Consider the following 17,777-nt stretch of genomic DNA (forward strand, 5'->3'; position numbering starts at 1 on the left):
TGGCGTGTTGCTAAATCTCCTGAAGCCAACATTAATGAAAACTAGATGATAGATGATGGGATTGGGTTGATTGTGATTTTAATAAAGTAGAGATTGGAGAGGCTTCAGGGGTGAATCCCCTTAGAATGACCATCCAGTGCCAACAGAATGAAGCCAGCAGTCACATCCAGGTAAGAGGCAATATGTTGGGAATGATTCTTTTTTTTGAGACGGAGTCTAGCTCTTTCGCCCGGACTGGAGTGCAGTTGGCACAGTCTCAGTTCAGTGCAACCTCTGCTTCCCAGGTTCAAGCGATTCTCCTACCTCAGCCTCCCGAGTAGCTGGGACTACAGGCACGCGCCACCACGCCTGGCTAATTTTTGTATTTTTAGTATTTGGTGTTTTTAAACCTCTATTTGAAATTTGCTAAAAAAAAAAAAAAAAGCAAATGATAGATTTGCTAGTGTGTAGTAGTGGAAATGGAGTACATAGCCATAGTTCCAGCATTTTTTTATTCTTACCACAAACATTAAGTGCCTATTCTGTGCCAGGCACTGATATATTAGATCCTCTGCCCTCAAAAAGGTTGTCTATTAGGGTAGAGATGGGTCTGTGATCAGCTAACCATGAAACTGTTCAGGTTCTGAGTGCAGTGGGGACACAGAATTGCCTTGTTTCCTAAGAAACATCTCCATCTAATGTGAACTTCACGTGGGCTTGCTTTCGTTTGTGGACACCATTCACTGAAAAAGCCAGGCTGTAATCCCAGCACTTTGGGAGGCCAAGGCAGGCGAATCATATGTGCCCAGGAGTTTGAGACCAGCCTGGACACCATGGTGAAACCCCGTTTCTACAAAAACATACAGAAATTAGCCAGGTGTGGTGGCATACACCTGTAATCCTAGCTACTCAGGAGGCTGAGGTGGGAGGATCCATTGAGCCCAGGGAGTTGAGGCTCCAGTGAGCCATGATTGTGCCAGTGCACACCAGCCTGGGCAACAGAGTGAGGCTCTATCTCCAAAATAAATAAATAAAATAAAACGAAAGGAAGAGATTAGATTGGAATCATAACTTGTAACTCGTTTGTATCATTAGTGCTACCTTATGGCAGTAATTCATACTGGACTGTGACTTTGAACAACCAGCATATTTTATCTTTTTTCCCCCTTTCTTGGATCCCCAGTCAGCACATTTTTTTAACTAAAAAAAATTTTTGGACTAGATAATATACATACGTCGTACAAAATTCAAAATGTATAGAAGGATATCCAGTGAAAAATAACTCTCACTTCTCAGTCCTGTAGGCACCTGGTTTGTCTCCCATAGGGACAATCACTTTATAACCTTCTGAGATGTTGAGAATTTACAAATATGTATTTACCTGTAGTTTCCTTTCCCCTCTTGTTCTATATCATACCTTTTGCATTTAGCAGTTTATTTTGGAGACTGCTTCAAATCAGTAATATAAAGCTACTTCATTATTTTATTTTTGAATTTTGATAATATATATATAACATAAAATATACCATTTAAAATGTTTTTAAGGGTACAATTTGTAGCATTAAGTATATTCACAATGTATACAACCATTACCACTATCCACTTCTAGAACTTTCTGATCATCCCAAACAAACTTTGCACCCATTAGGCAATAATTTGCCATCTTCCTCTCCCCACCCCCTAATAATCACTAATCACATTCTGTCTATGGATTTGTTCATTCTAGGGGCCTCACATAAATGGAATCATAACAATATCACTCTTGCCCAGGCTGCAGTGCAGTGCTGGGATCTCGACTTACTGTAAGCTCCGCCTTCTGGGTTCATGCCACTCCCCTCCCTCAGCCTCCATAGTAGCTGGGACTACAGGGTCCTGCCACCACACCCGGCTAATTTTTTGTCTTTTTTAGTTGAGACAGGGTTTCACTGTGTTAGCCAGGATGGTCTTGATGTCCTGACCCCATGATCTGCCCACCACAGCCTCCGAAAGTGCAGGGATTACAGGCGTGTGCCACTGCGCCTGGCCAGCTTAATATTTTCAAGAATCATGTATGTTGTAGCATGCATCAGAACTTTATTCCCTATTACAGCTGTAGTAATTCCATCTTTGTTTTTTTTTGTTGTGTTTTGTTTTGTTGAGACGGAGTCTCACTCTGTCACCCAAACCGGAATGCAGTGGCACAATCTCGGCTTACAGCAACCTCTGCCCCCTGGATTCAAGCAATTCCCTTGCCTCAGCCTCCTGAGTAGCTGGGATTACAGGCACATACCACCACACCCAGCTAATTTTTGTATTTTTAGTAGAGTTGGGGTTTTACCATGTTGGTCAGGCTGGTCTCGAACTGCTGACCTCAGGTGATCCACCCTCCTCGGCCTCCCAAAGTGCTGGGACTACAGGCGTTAGCCACTGTGCCCGGCCCCCATTCTTTGTTTATAACATATTTTGTTTATCTATTCATCCATTGATGGACACTTGGGTTGTTTCCATGTTTTGGCCATTTGAATAATGTTACGATGATTGGTTTACAAATATTTGTTTGAGTCTCTGAGGGTATATTTCTAAGAGTGGAATTGCTGGATCATAGGATGACCATATGTTTACCATTTTGAGGAACCACCAAACTGCTTTCCATAGCAGCTGCATAATTTTACATTCCCACCAATAACACATGTAGACTTTAATTTCTCCATATTCTTGCCAACATTTATTTTCCTTAAAATATTTTTCTTTTAATTAATTAATTAATAATTTAAAAAAAAATTTTATATAGGGTCTTGCTCTGTCACCCACACTGCAGTGTAGTGGCGTGATCATAGTTCACTGTAGCCTGAAACTCCTGGGCTTAAGCAGTCTTCCTGCCTCAGCCTCCTGAGTACCTGGGTCTATAGGTACCTGTCACCTCTCCTGGCCCTACTTTTTAATTATAATCATCCCGATGTGTACGAAGTGGTATCTCATTGTGGTGTTTTTTTGTTTTTTTGTTTTTTTTTTTTTTGAGACGGAGTCTGGCTCTGTCGCCCAGGCTGGAGTGCAGTGGCCGGATCTCAGCTCACTGCAAGCTCCGCCTCCCGGGTTTGCGCCATTCTCCTGCCTCAGCCTCCCGAGTAGCTGGGACTACAGGCACCCGCCACCTCGTCCGGCTATTTTTTTGTATTTTTTAGTAGAGACGGGGTTTCACTGTTAGCCAGGATGGTCTCGATCTCCTGACCTCGTGATCCGCCCGTCTCGGCCTCCCAAAGTGCTGGGATTACAGGCTTGAGCCACCGCACCCGGCCAAAAGTATTTAGTTTCGATAAAGTCAAATTTATCTTTTTTTTTTGTCTTTTTTTTTTTTGGAGATGGAATCTAGCTTTGTCGCCAGGCTGGAGTGCAGTGGCACGATCTCGGCTCACTGCAACCTCCACCTTGCAGGTTCAGGCAATTCTCCTGCCTCAGCCTCCTGAGTAGCTGGGACTATGAGCGTGTGCCACAACGCCCAGCTGATTTTTGTATTTTTAGTAGACGCGGGGTTTCACGATGTTTGCTTGGATGGTCTTGATCTCTTGACCTCATGATTCACCCACCTCAGCCTCCCAAAGCGCTGTGATTACAGGCATGAGCCATCGCATCTGGCCTTATTTTTTATTTTATTATTATTTTTTGATCTGTGATTTTCTTAATTAAGTCGTATGATCACACATAGTTTTAAAATTTGTGTGTATCTCCTCTACTTTAATCATTTTAAGTTGGCAGAAGTACCATTCCCAATCAGAAATACACAGCAGTTTTACAGTTTTATGTTTTTGTTTTTTTTTTTTATTACTCAAAAAAGTTTCATTTTTTTATTTAGCTTTTTGACTCTGTGCTTGTGCCTTCAACACTTTCACAACGATTTTCTGCTCCTCGATAAGGAAAGCACGCTTGATCCTGTCACGAACACATTTAGCACACATGGAACCACCATAGGCCCTGCTGACATGTTTCTTTGTTTTAGACAATCTCATAAGAACTTTAGGTCTTACAGCACGAACCCCTCGAAGTCTGCCTGGGCACACACCACATGCAGATTTTGGTGCTTTCCCAACCTTCTTGGTATAAAGGTAAACAATTCTATTACCAGGGGTTCGGGACAGCCTAGTTTTGTTAGAGGCTGTATTGTAGGAAAGCCTACGTCGGTATGTCAAACGTTGGACCATTCTGAGTGCCTGCAGACAACGTCCCCGGAAGAGCTATGTTTTTGAATTACTCTTTAAAGACAATCCTGAATTATAACTTAGAGTTCGATTGTAAAGAATTCAAGAGTGAAGTTTACCTTGTTACTCTTTTAAAAGCATGTGACCTTATAGATCGTGTATAAAATGTGAGAAGTGTTAAATAATATTTGATATTACACATAAACCACACTAAAATGTCTTTCATTAAGTTAAAGGAACCATTTTAAATACAGGGAATTCTAATTAGGTTCGCATAGATAAGGCCAGAAATATAAACTAGGCATTGCTACCTTTACCTTCAACCCTTGCCTTTAAGAGGCGAATGAACACAAAACACAGGTGAGTCTTCCTTGGTTCTAAGACAGTGAAGGAATTTCCCCAGTATTTAAATATATTCACATACCCAGTTATATAAATCTAAATATAAAACCAATCTCCAGTAAGTTTGTTTTTTTTTATTTTGTTTTGTTTTTGTTTTTGAGATAGGGTCTTGCTTAGTCATTCTGGCTGGAGTGCAGTGGCGTGATCTTGGCTCACTGCAACCTCCACCTCCTGGGTTCAAACAATTCTGTCTCAGCCTCCCAAGTAGCTGGGATTACAGGTGCCTGCCACTACGCCTGGCTAATTTTTGTATTTTTAGTAGAGAAGGGGTTTCACTATGTTGGCCAGGCTGGTCCCGAACTCCTGAACTCAAGTGAACCACCCGCCTCAGCCTCCCAAAGTGCTGGGATTACAGGCGTGAGCTACTGCGCCCAACCTCCATTAAGTTTTAAGATAGCACTCACCATCTTTGTGAGAAGTTTAACATTACTAACGAATTCTAATCATAAATCTTTAGAAGGGGTAAACGGTGATACCATGTGCTGAATTGGAATTTCTATTAAAATTCAAAAACTGAACATTTAACCACAAGCCAGTCTTAGTTTTAAATCACAACTGCCCAACAAAATATTCTATCATTCATTTATGATCTGAATTCTGGTGTATGAGATCTATTAAAGTAGGGTACACATAAAACAGTCATGAGACATTTGTTTTGTAATAAATAAGGCAGTGGCCAATTATTACTCACTGGTAGTTTTTTTGAGATAACCTATCAAGTCTGCCCTTTCTGCCTTCTTCTTAATGCCGGCAAAGATCATTTTTCTTCCATGCCCTTGCGATTCTCCAAATACTCCCTCAGTGTATCCTCTCCCCAGGTGATGCCTTTGTTCTTATTGGCGTCTATGTAAGATAATGCAACAGCTTGACCTGTCTTCCACCCAAAGAGACCATAGAGATTAGGCCCAGTTTTGTGCTTGCCTCCCTTTTCCACGGTGTGGCACTGGGCACACTTCTGAACAAAAATCTTCTTACCTTTCTCAACATCACCCGTATTTAATTCTCTTTTTTGTTGCTGGAGCCATGAAGGTTGCCACTCCAAAGCTGGATGACCCACTCTCTTATTTTTTTGTTGTTGTTGCTTGTCCTTTCGGTGTCATGCTTAAGATACCATTGCTGAATCCAAGGTCATGAAGATTTTCTTTTACTTTCTTAAATTTAGGTCTTTGATCCACTTTGAGTTAATTTTTGTGTATAGTGTAGTTTAAGGATTTAATTTATTATTTTGCATATGAATATCCGGTTTTTCCAGTTCCATTTGTTGAAAAGATGATCCTTTCACCATTGAAATGATTTTGGCACCCTTGTCAAAAATCCATTTGTCACATATATGAAGGCTTATCTTTGAACTCTCTATTCTGTTTCATTGGTCTATATGTCTGTCCTTCTGCCAGTACCACATTGTTTTGACTACTGTAGCTTTGTATTAATACTGAAATCAGGGCCAGGCACAGTGGCTCACACCTGGTAATCCCTGCACTTTGGGAGGCCAAGGCGGGTGGATCATGAGGTCAGGAGATCGAGACCATCCTGGCTAACACGGTGAAACCCCATCTCTACTAAAAATACCAAAAAAATTAGCTGGACGTGGTGGCGGGTGCCTGTAGTTCCAGCTACTCGAGAGGCTGAGGCAGGAGAATGGCGTGAATCCAGGAGGTGGAGCTTGCAGTGAGCCGAGATCGTGCCACTGCAGTCCAGCCTGGGCGAAGAGCAAGACTTTGTCTCAAAAAAAAAAAAAAAAAAAAAAAAAATTGAAATCAGGAAGTGTGAGTCCTCCAACTTTGTTCTTTTTCAAGGTTTTGGCAATCACGTGTCCCTTGAAATTCCATGTGAATTTTGGTATGGATTTTTCTATTTCTGCAAACTATGTTGATAAGGATTACGCTAAATCACTTTGAATGGTATTGTCATCTTAAAAATATTGAGTGTCTTCGAATCCATGAAGACAATAGCTCTTTCCATTTATTTATGTCTTTAATTTTTTTCAGCAATGTATTTTATTTTATTTTACTTTATTTTATTTTATTTTATTTTATTTTATTTTATTTTATTTTATTTTCATGGCAGCATCTGGCTTTCTCACCCAGGCTAGAGTATAGTGATGTGATCTTGGCTTATTCCTGTCTTGACCTCCCAGGCTCAGGTGATCCTCCCACCCCAGCTTCCAAGTAGCTGGGACCACAGGCATGCACCACAACAGCTGGCTAATTTTTGTATTTTCTATAGAGATGAGGTTTTGCCATGTTACCCAGGCTGGTCTTGAACTCCTGGGATCAAGCAGTCCACCCTCCTCAGCTTCGCAAAGTATTAGGATGACAGGCATGAGCCACCGCGCCAAGCCTTGCCTTTATGCTTAAATACATAAAGACCCTGTGGCCTTCCCCTCCACCCAGAGCAACAGCAGCAGTGGTGAAGACCCAGAAACGTCCCTTGCTCAACAAGACCCTGAGCATCACCCTGTTATTTAGTAACAAAGTGTGCAAGAGGAGGAGACAGACCTGCACAACTGGATGTACCCAGAAATGTCCCTGACTCAACAAGCCCCCCAGCATGACCCTGTGGCTTCCCCCTCCACACAGAGCACCAGCAGCAGTGGTGCAGACCCAGAAACCTCCCTGGCTCAACAAGCCTTCCAGTATCAGCCTGTGGCCTTCTTGTTTTTGTTGTTGTTGTTGTTGTTGTTGTTTGTTTTTTGAGACGGAGTTTCACTCTTGTTGCCCAGGCTGGAGTGCAAAGGCGCAATCTCAGCTCACCACAACCTCCGCCTCCCGGGTTCAAGCGATTCTCCTGCCTCAGCCTCCTGAGTAGCTGGGTTTATAAGCACGCGCCACCACGCCCGGCTAATTTTGTATTTTCAGTAGAGATGAGGTTTCTCCATGTTGGTCAGGCTGGTCTCGAACTCTGGACCTCAGGTGATCCACCTGCCTCGGCCTCCCAACGTGCTGGGATTACAGGCATAAACCACTGTGCCCGGCCTACCTGTGGCCTTCTCCCTCATCCAGAGCACCAGTAGCAGTGGTGGAGACCCAGAAATTTCTCTGACACAGCAGCAACCATCCCAGGAAGCCAGCATCATTCAAGCTGGGCAGCCTGAGGCTATGACGTCAGACTTGCCAACAAGAAACCCCGGAACTCTTCCTGGGCCAGGGCTATCAATGCCCTACCATGAATGTTTGGAGCCTCAGCGTAACGTTGCATCACATGGTGGCCAGGGTTCTGCCCTACTCACACAGCGTTAGGGTCCTCATTTCAGAAATTAAAAATGGAAGCTATTTTTCCCCAGTCTACTTTTCCCAAGGTCTTAAAAGCCTCATTTAAAATCTATTAGCAGTAGACCACAGGGAGCAGACCACACTCGAAGAAGTTATGAGGGACCCGTGGGTGAACAGTGGCCAGGATTTGCCTTTGACCACAAATGAAGAACAAATCCTGGAATATCCGAACCACAAAACAACCCAGCTCTTGGTGGCCTTGGGATTGCAGGCTGAGAACATCTCCGTGACAATCAACAAAAATTATTCAATTATCCCATAGCCACCAACCTTATTTTGGAATAAACGAACAAAGCAGTCCACTATCAGACCACAGATCCTTCCTTCTGGGGTTCACAACATTTTTCCTCTATCCATAGAAGTTTCCACTACCCTTCTCCTGCTAAAGCAGGCTCACGGCATTGAGCAGAATAGCCTCTTACTGGCCAGTGCACCTGCCAGCCTACAGAGAAAGCCAGAGAGCTTTAATCAAGTTCCCCAGCATGACCCTGTGGCTTCCCCCTCCACCCAGAGCACCAGCAGCAGTGGTGAAGACCCAGAAACGTCCCTGGCTCCAGAAGCCCCAGAGCATCACCCTGTGGCCTTCTCCACCCAGAGCACCAGTAGCAGTGATGGAGACCCAGAAATGTCCCTGACACAGCAACAACCGTCCCAGGAAGCCAGTGTCATCCATGCTGGGCAGCCTGAGGCTTTGACAAATCAGTCTTGCCAACAAGAAGCTGGGGGTGCCAGGAGATGCACTTCCATTCTATTAAAGTGTTTTTGCCTGTGTCCACCACAGAAGAGGAGGAATTAGATGACCCCCACATAGTTGCATGGCTTAAGGGAAAAATCAAGTGGGTGAGATCGGTACTGTTAGCATAGTCAGTAGACTTAGAGTAGTTTTATAGTCAGTATAGAGAGGTGGCACCATGCAGCAGGGATCGGCCTCCACACCTGACCAGGAGCTCCAGAATTGTAGAATTCTGGACACCATCGGCCATGGCACGTTCAGTGAGGTCCAACTGGCCCATCACATGCTGACTGGGACCCAGGTGGCCACAAAATCATCCCCAAGGCTGGCTCCCCCAGCATCACTCTCTAGAGAGAGAAGTATTTTGAAGTCTCTCTGTCACTTAAGTATTGTACAATTACATCAACTGATTGACACCTCTGTCATGAGTTATTTATTTAGTAATGAAGTATGCAAGAGGAGGAGACCTGCACAACCGATACACTACCACGGCCTCATGAGGGAGAAAGCCTGGACCACATTCAGGCCGATTCTGTCGGCCATGCAGTAGTGCTATAGCAAATAAATTTCACATAGAGACCTGAACCCGGAAATCACTGTTCTTGATGAGGACGGTAACATTAAGATCACGGACTTTGAGGCCGGGCGCGGTGGCTCAAGCCTGTAATCCTAGCACTTTGGGAGGCCGAGACGGGCGGATCACGAGGTCAGGAGATCGAGACCATCCTGGCTAACACGGTGAAACCCCGTCTCTACTAAAAAATACAAAAAAACTAGCCAGGCGAGGTGGCAGGTGTCTGTAGTCCCAGCTACTCGGGAGGCTGAGGCAGGAGAATGGCGTGAACCCGGGAGGCGGAGCTTGCAGTCAGCCGAGATCACGCCACCGCACTCCAACCTGGGCGACAGAGCGAGACTCCGTCTCAAAAAAATAAAAAATAAAAAAGATCACGGACTTTGGCTTCAGTACCACATTCCATGAGGAACAGAAGCTGACAGCCCTTTGTGGCACCTACCCCTGCATGGTCCCAGAATTCTTCCTGGGCCCGGGCTACCAGTGCCCCGCCATGGACATTTGGAGCCTCGATGTAACGTTATGTCACATGGTCGGCAAAACTCTGCCCTTCTGCTTACTCAGCGCTAGGATCTTCACAGCAAAACGTTAAAATGGAAGATATTTTTCCCCAGTATACTTTTCCAGAGGTCTCAAAAGCCTCAATAATAAACTATTAAGAGTAGACCCCAGGGAGCAGACAGGACTAGAAAAAGTTAAGAGGGACCCGTGGGTAAACAGTGGCCAGGAGTTGCCTCTGACAACATATGAAGAACAATTCCTGGACCACTTAAACCCCAAAACAATTCAGCTCTTGGTGGCCATGGGATTCCAGGCTGAGAACATCTCTGTAGCAATCTAAGAATTATTCAGTTTTCTCATGGCCTACCTTATTTTGGAACAAACAAAACGAAAGAGGCAGTTTACTATCCGACCACAGTCCCTTCCTTTTGGGGTTCCCAACTTTTTTTCTCTATCCATTGAAGTTTTCACCTTTTTTCTCTTACTGAAGCTGGCTCATAGCATTCAGCAGAAGAGCCCCTTTCTGGCCAGTGCACCTGCCGGCCTGCAGAGGAAGCCAGAGAGCTTCAATCAAGCCCCCCAGCATGACCCCATGGCCTCCCCTTCCACCCAGAGCACCGGCAGCAGTGGTGGTGACCCAGAAATGTCCCTGGCCCAACAAGCTTCCCAGCATGACCCTGTGGCCTTTCCCTCCACCCAGAGCACCGGCAGCAGTGGTGCAGAACCAAAAACCTCCCTGGTTCTCCAATCCTTTTAGTATGACGCTGTGGCCTCCTCTGTCCAGAGCTCCAGCAGCAGTGGTGGAGACCCACAGACCTTCCTGGCTCACCAAGCCCCCCAGCATGACCCTGTGGCCTCCCCCTCCACCCAGAGCAGCAGCAGCAGCAGTGGAGACCCAGAAACTTCCCTGGCTCAACAAGCCCCCCAGCATCATCCTGTGGCCTTCTCCACCCAGAGCACCAGCACCAGTAGCAGTGGCGGAGATCCAGAAATTTCCCTGACAGCAACAACCATTTCAGGAAGCCAGCGTTTTTCAGGCTGGGCAGCCCGAGGCTTTGATGTCAGCCTCGCCAGTAAGAAGGTGAGGCTGCCACAGAGCTGACAAGAGGTGCATTTCTATTCTATTAAAATGTTTTTGCCTGTGTCCACCACCAAAAAGGAGGAATAAGATGACCCCAACATAGTTTGATGGGTGAAGACAAAAATCAAGTCGGTGGGGTCATTATTGTTAGCTTAGTCAGTACTGCTAGGGTAGTTTTATAGTCAGTGTAGGGAGGTGGCACCTTGGAGAAGGGATCGGCCTCCACCCCACTGGACTGGGAGCTCCAGAATTGTGAAATCCTGGACACCATCGGTTGTGGCACATTCAGTGACATCCAACTGGCCCATCACGTGCTGACTGGGACCCAAATGGCCATCAAAATTATCCCCAAGCCTAGCTCCCACGGCTTCACTCTCCAGAGAGAGAGAGGGAAGTATTTTGAAGTCTCTCCATCACTTTAGTATTGTACAGATATATCAACTGATTGACACCCCCAACACGTTTGTTTAGTAACAGAGTGTGCAAGAGGAGGAGACCCGCACAACTGATACACCACCACCACCTCACGAGGGAAGAGGAGGTCTGGACCATGTTCAGGCAGGTTCTGTCGGCCATGCAGTACTGCCACAGCAAAAAAATTGCCCATAGAGAGAGGCTTGAAGCCAGAAAACATCGTACTCGATGACAGTAACATTAAGATGGCAGACTTCGTCTTCCATACTACGTTCAATGAAGGACAGAGGCTGACAGCCCTTTGTAGCACCTACACCTACATGGCCCCGGAACTGTTCCTGGGCCAGGGCTGCCAATGCCCCTCTATGGATGTTTGGAGCCTTGGAGTAACGTTACATCACATGGTGGCCAGGGTTTCGCCCCTCCACTCAGGCAGCCTTGCTGTCCTCACGGAAAAAATTTAAAATGGAAGATATTTTCCCCCAGTATACATTTCCAGAGGTCTTAAAAGCCTTCATAAAAAACTATTAACAGTAGACCCCAGGAAGCAGACCACACTAGAAGAAGTTATGAAGGACCCACGGATGAACCGTGGCCAGGAGTTGCCTCTGACAACATATAAAGAACAAATCCTGGAACATCTGAACCCCAAAACAACCAGGCTTTTGGTGGCCATGGGATTCCAGGCTGAGAACATCTCCATGGCAATCAAAGAAAAATTCAGTTATCCTGTGGCCACCTACCTTATTTTGGAACAAACAAAATGAAAGAAGCCGTCCACTATCAGACCAGAGACCCTCCTGGGGTTCACAACTTTTTTCCTCTATCCACTGAAGTTTCCAGCACCTTTCTCCTGCTGAAGCAGGCTCATAGCATTAAGCAGAAGAGCCCCTTTCTGGCCAGTGCACCTGCCAGCCTACAGAGGAAGCCAGAGAGCTTTAATCAAGTCCCTCAGCACGACCCTTTGGCTTCCCCCTCCACCCAGAGCACCAGCAGCAGTGGTTCAGACCCAGAAACCTCGCTGGCTCAACAAGCCCCGCAGCATGACCCTGTGGCCTCCCCCTCCACCCAGAGCACCAGCAGCAGCAGTGGAGACGCAGAAATGTCCCAGGCTCAACAAGCTGCCCAGTATGACCCTGTGGCCTCCCCCTCTACCCAGAGCAACAGCAAAAGTGGTGCAGACCCAGAAACCTGTGGCTCACCACTTCCCCAGCATGACCCTGTGACCTCGCCCTCCACCCAGAGCACCAGCAGCCATGGTGGAGACCCAGAAACATCCCTGGATCAACGAGCCCCCCAGCAACACCCTGTGGCCTTCTCCACCCAGAGCACCAGTAGCAGTGGTGGAGACCCAGAAATGTCCCTGACACAGCAACAACCGTCCCAGGAAGCCAGCGTCATTCAAGCTGGGCTGCCCAAGGCTTTGACTGCAGCCTTGCCAATAAGAAGGCTGTGACTGCTGCAGGGCTGCCAGCAGATGCATTTCCATTCTATTAAAATGTTTTTGCCTGTGTCCACCACTGAAAAGGAGGAATAAGATGACCCCAACATAGTTGCACAGCTGAAGACAAAAATCAAGTCGGTGGGGTCAGTATTAGCATGGTCACTACACTTAAGAGTAGTTTTATAGTCAGTGTAGAGAGGTGGCACTATGCAGTAGGGATCGGCCACCACACCTGACCAGGAGCTCCAGAACTGTAAAATCCTAGACACCATCGGCCGTGGCACATTCAGTGAGGTCCAACTGGCGAATCATGTGCTGATTGGGACCCAAATGGCCATCAAAATCATTCCCAAGGCTGGCTCCCCCGGCATCACTCTCCAGAGAGAGTATTTTAAAGTCTCTCTGCCACTTCAATATTGTACAATTGTATCAAGTGATTGACACCCCCGACACCAGTTATTTATTTAGTAACTGAGTATGCAAGAGGAGGAGACTCGCACAACCGATAGACCGCCATGGCCTCACGAGGGAGGAGGAGGCCTGGACCATATTCAGGCAGATTCCATCAGCCATGCAGTAGTGTCATAGCAAATAAATTTCACATAGAGAGAGACCTGAACCCGGAAATCATCATTCTTGATGAGGATGGTAACATTAAGATCACCGACTTTGGCTTTGGTACCACATTCCATGACAGGCAGAAGCTGACAGCCCTTTGTGGCACCTACCCCTACATGGCCCCATTCCTAGGCCAGGGCTACCAATGCCCCACCTTGGATATTCGGAGCCTCAGAGTAATTTTATACCACATAGTGGCCAGGGTTCTGCCCTTCTGCTCATGCAGTGTTAGGGTCCTCTCAGCAAAAATTTAAAGTGGAAGCTATTTTTCCCCAGTCTGCTTTTCCTGAGGTCTTAAAAGCCTCATTAAAAAACTATCAGCAGTAGACCCCAGGGAGCAGACCACACTAGAAGTGATGAGGGACCAGTGGGTGAACAGTGGTCAGGAGTTTCCTCTGACAACATATGAAGAACAAATCCTGGATCACCTGAATCCCAAAACAACACAGCTTTTGGTGGCCATGGGATTCCAGGCCGAAAACATCTCTGTGGCAGTGGTAGAAAGAAAATTCAACTATGCAGTGGCCACCTACCTCATTTTAGAGCACACAAAACAAGAGAGGAAGTGCTCCACCATCAGAGAACGTTCCCTTCCTCCTGGGGTTCTCACCTGTCCTTCCCCATCCACTGAACTTTCCACCTTCCCTCTCCCACCGATGCGGGCTCATAGGGAGCCAGCTTGTCAGACGTTTAATGTTCAGCCTGTCGAGGAAGGCCAGATGTCTGGGCAGAAGACTGCCATTCTTGCCAGTACACTTGCCAGCCTGCAGAGGAAGCCAGATTGGGGAAGCCAGGAAGTTTTAATGAAGCCCCCAGCATGACACTGTTGTCTCCCCTTCCACCCAGAGCACCAGCAACAGTGGTGAAGTCTTAGAAACGTCCTTGATCCACCGAAAACCATCCCAGGAAACCAGCGTCGTCTAAGCTGAGAAGCCTGAGGCTGTGACGTCAGCCTTGTCGGCAAGAAGCTGGGGCTGCCGCAGGGCTGCCAGGAGATAGATGTCTTTGCATACTATTAAAATGTTTTTGCCTGTGCCCACCAAAGAAAATGAGGAATAATATTGCCCCAACATAGTTGCATGACTGAAGACAAAAATCAAGTCATTGGGATGGTCAAGCCACAATTCCTGCATTTTACTATATTTCTTCTGTCTTTATTGTATTGTTTCATTTGGCAAATCATGCTTGTATTCATTCACGGGGTACAATGTGAGGATTGGATAAATGTGTGCACTGTGGAATAAGGAAATCCCGCTACTTAGCATCTCCACCACCTCAGAGAGACCAAGAGACCAATTCCACGTGAAGTCTCAGAAGTATTGATCTAAAAAAGTTGACGCCATAGAAGTATCAAGTATATTGATGGTGATCAGGGGCCAGAGAGCGGCAGAGGGAGGGAATGGGGGGGTTGTCAGTTAAAGGACCAAAGTCTCAGGGAGGAGGAAGAGATTTTGACATCTAGTGCACAGCAGAGTGACCAGAGTCAATGAGAATGTCTTGCATTTTGCAAAACACCTGAAAGAATCCATGTCAAGTGTTTCTCTGCATTTAGATTGGAGAGGATGAAGGCTCTGAGGTCCAAGAACATTGAAACCTGACAGTGTGTGCCAATGGCTGTAGGGAGGAGCCGGGTGAGACGCCCAGGCTGCCGTCTGCCCAGCAACGTGGGAGCCTAGCAACGTGGGAGCCTGCAGTACTTTCCTGCAAAGCTCTATTTTATCTTTTCAAATAAAAATGGTTACTGATTACCAGTAACTATTACCAGTTCTTGCAAATCTTGTAGTAGCATTAGGCGGCAAATAGGTCACAGACACTCTGCTGCTTTGTGCCCTCCCTGCACAAAATAAGGGCTGTGCACACCCTAGTTGAGGTGGCATGCAGTCAAGTGATCCTCTCAGTTACTCAGAAAAACAGAAAGAGACCTCAGAGAAGTATCAGGGTGAGCCCACCCACAGTAAATCATTATTAGTGACTCTGAAGAGCTGAGGCTCTGAGCAGGTGCAGGACAGAGTCTCACATTGTGCATGGCCTCCCTACATTCATACTGCCTGGTGAACATTTTCAGAAGGACCAGCGACCCCCTCAGGTCCCGTCTGCCTGTGGGACGCTGAGAGATCTCCAGGAGGACCCTGAAGCCCTGGGAACCAGACTGTGCTGGGGTCAGAGTGGTGTGGGTGTGGTCCCCAAAACGCCTTAGGGGGCCACTTGTGCTGCTGGGCTCCTGGCTGTCTAGTGTGGCATTGGCCTCTGTGCTTCGATGGTTTCCCCTTTTGATAACAGCAGCACGAAGCGCTACCCCTCAGAGCCCTGACAGAGGAGTGCTTCTGGGTGAGGCAAGCATCCTGGGTGTCGGGAGGGTTGATGGCAAGACAGCAGCAGCCCCGAGGGATGGAGCGGGTGGTAGGAATGGGGCTTTCGAATGGGGCTTTCATAAGGCAGGTTCCAGCTTCCCAGAAACTTGGTCTTTCTATGTCAGGCAGTGACTCTATGGGTGTAGATGCCCATCAGCACCCATCAGGGAGCTTCCTTGTGGGTTCCTAAGGAGACTGAGGTAGGTCCAGAAGGCCCCATTTTGTGCATGACCGGCATCTCAGTGTGCCAACCTTGAACATGCGGTACCCACTACTAATGGCGGCCAGGGTCGGTCCTGGAGTTCCCCCAGTCAGGTAAGATTCTCCTTCCCCAATAAAGAGCAGGACCAGGTAGCAAGAAGCAGTCTCAGGATAGGGTGGGAGTGTTGTGGAGCCCCTTGTCTCCCCAGTGAGCTGCTGTCCTTTAAATCCACATTGGGGGTGAAGGTCCTTCAGGTGTCAATACTGGATCTCCTGCCACCCAATGCCAGTTTGTACCCCAGAAAGAGGGCCCCTGTGGGTTCTGCTTGAGCTCCCCAAGGGCCCGTCAGAGTCTGTCCCTCCACCTTGCTGCTGTGCCCCCTCTGGAAGTGCCGTCCTGTGAGAGGGCACCTTCCCAGGCCTGACTTTTACTATCACTGGACAAGGCCAGAATTGTTTCTGGCTGTGACCTGTGCTAGAGCTTGACATCTCCTCTTCAGAAGCCAGGGCTTCCAGCCCATTGAGCTGGGCTGGGTCAAGGGACTATAGGGAAGGGCACCAAGGCAAAAGCCCACAAACAGAGAAACTCCCTTCAAGTATCCACCTGGGCCAGCATGCAGGCCGGGCAACCTTGGCTTCTTCATCATCCTTTGCTACCAGCAGCCTCCATATGGCAGACATTCTTCTCCTGGGGGACTGACAGCCATGGAGGGTGGGGAGCAGGCCTGAGCAGGGCGGGTTCCCTAAAGACAGCCCAGAGAGCAGGCTCAGATAGTGGGGGGTGGGTTCAGCTCCACTGTCCAGGTGAGGAAACTGAGCTGAAGAGAGATCAGGTAGCATCTCCAGTGAAATCTGGCCAGGAACAGAAGGCAAAGGTTTGCTGTTTACCCCGTCCCAGGCTGCCCCACACCCACCCAGCCACTTCCCAGTACTCTGCTTTGTCCCCATTCTCAGGTTCTGAAGTCGTCCTGTTTTACACCTGTCACCCCTACTGGAACAAGGACCTTGCCTCCCTGAGAGCCACACAGTCCTGGCACCCAGGAGGCCCTCAGTCAATATCTGTGGAATCAGTGAGACCCTGGGATTCAAGCCCGAGGTGTGTCTGCAGAGCATTGGAAGTGCAGCCTTGGGTCCGTCCCCAAGGTCGCCTGATAGAGCAGGCCTAGGGATCCGCAGGGGCCGTGGACGCCTACCGTGACTCTCGGGAAGGCTGGTGGGACTGTCACTAAGCTTATTTGCCTGTCCAATCTTGGGGATCCTGAGCTCCCTACTGGGCAAGCTCGCAGGGGTTCGGCTGTGCCTGCGGGTCTCTGGCTCTGCCTCCCAGTCCCGGCTCCGACTCTGCCCAGGCTGGGCGAGGCCGTTGGGAGCCACGCCCCCTGCTGCGTCACTGCCACCTGGCTCCGCCCCCGTCTCCATGGCCGCTAGACCAGATGTCAGCAACTGCTCCAGAACCTAGTGCGTATAAATCTTCTATACACTTGCTAGTATGTGTCCCCTTTTTCCCCAGACCTCCTCCTGTGCAATACGGAATGATGAAAATCTAGAAACAGGAATCTCACTCCCGCCCTCCCTAGGACTCAGGTTTTGTGAAGGGGGATGAGGCGGGAGGAAAAGCAAATCACTTCAAACCAACACCTAGTCTAGAGCCTGATCAAAGTGCCATTCAAAGCACGATTCCTCCCTTTACTTTCCTATAACCCGAGAATTCTTCCTGAAAAAGGTGGCCCCTGAGAACCATCTAAAAGCATTACGGGGTGGAGGGGCAAGGGTCTTGAGAGCTGGTCTTGCCATCCCTTGTCCCAGTTTTCTTGAAGCCGAGCTCCAGAGAAGTGGCGGGGCCCGTGGGGCGTTTGGATTACACTCCAAGTCCAATTTCCAATCCAGCAATCCTGCCCTCACAGGCTCCCTTCATCTGTCCACTTGGGCAAGGAAGGGGCGGGTCGGCCCATGCCCCCTGCCTGGCTGCAGAGGACAACCATCAGAAGGGTATCTGTGTAGCCGGGGCCCCAGAACCATGTCTGTGTGGGAAGAGCCC

General features: G+C 47.8%; 3 protein-coding genes and 3 pseudogenes across 3 annotated transcripts; 3 read left to right on the forward strand and 3 right to left on the reverse strand.

Annotated features, from left to right (window-relative positions):
• Positions 1–3,790: 3,790 nt before the first annotated feature.
• On the reverse strand, positions 3,791–4,188 carry LOC102134014 (large ribosomal subunit protein eL34). The gene has a single exon (XM_005547797.4). The coding sequence runs from the start codon at positions 4,152–4,154 to the stop codon at positions 3,801–3,803; it is 354 nt and encodes a 117-aa protein (XP_005547854.1). The 5' UTR covers positions 4,155–4,188; the 3' UTR covers positions 3,791–3,800.
• Positions 4,189–5,135: 947 nt separating this feature from the next.
• On the reverse strand, positions 5,136–5,685 carry LOC107128846 (cytochrome c-like; annotated as a pseudogene).
• Positions 5,686–6,492: 807 nt separating this feature from the next.
• On the forward strand, positions 6,493–8,750 carry LOC107128847 (uncharacterized). Its single transcript, XM_074033706.1, has 4 exons — positions 6,493–6,523; positions 6,921–7,012; positions 7,103–7,243; positions 8,088–8,750. Exons 1-4 carry the CDS (start codon positions 6,493–6,495, stop codon positions 8,619–8,621), a joined length of 798 nt encoding a protein of 265 aa, XP_073889807.1. The 3' UTR covers positions 8,622–8,750.
• A 1,109-nt stretch (positions 8,751–9,859) lies between these two features.
• On the forward strand, positions 9,860–10,851 carry LOC107126515 (uncharacterized; annotated as a pseudogene).
• A 903-nt stretch (positions 10,852–11,754) lies between these two features.
• LOC102133622 (uncharacterized) lies at positions 11,755–13,185 on the forward strand. The gene has a single exon (XM_005547796.5). It carries the CDS (start codon positions 11,889–11,891, stop codon positions 12,579–12,581), a length of 693 nt encoding a protein of 230 aa, XP_005547853.3. The 5' UTR covers positions 11,755–11,888; the 3' UTR covers positions 12,582–13,185.
• A 2,041-nt stretch (positions 13,186–15,226) lies between these two features.
• Positions 15,227–16,840, reverse strand: LOC123571796 (uncharacterized; annotated as a pseudogene).
• Between the last annotated feature and the right edge of the window lie 937 nt (positions 16,841–17,777).

The sequence above is a fragment of the Macaca fascicularis genome, chromosome 2 (genome assembly GCF_037993035.2).
Source record: "Macaca fascicularis isolate 582-1 chromosome 2, T2T-MFA8v1.1".
Taxonomy (NCBI): Eukaryota; Metazoa; Chordata; class Mammalia; order Primates; family Cercopithecidae; genus Macaca; species Macaca fascicularis.

Excerpts from the sequence above, each read along its gene's own strand:
- LOC102134014 (XM_005547797.4), bottom strand. The coding sequence starts at position 4,154 with ATGGTCCAACGTTTGACATACCGACGTAGGCTTTCCTACAATACAGCC.
- LOC107128847 (XM_074033706.1), top strand. The coding sequence starts at position 6,493 with ATGAAGACAATAGCTCTTTCCATTTATTTAT. Across the intron at positions 7,013-7,102 it reads AAGACCCTGAGCATCACCCT|CATGACCCTGTGGCTTCCCC; the intron begins GTTATTTAGTAA and ends CAAGCCCCCCAG. Across the intron at positions 7,244-8,087 it reads TGTTGTTGTTGTTGTTTGTT|CCACCAACCTTATTTTGGAA; the intron begins TTTTGAGACGGA and ends ATTATCCCATAG.
- LOC102133622 (XM_005547796.5), top strand. The coding sequence starts at position 11,889 with ATGAAAGAAGCCGTCCACTATCAGACCAGAGACCCTCCTGGGGTTCAC.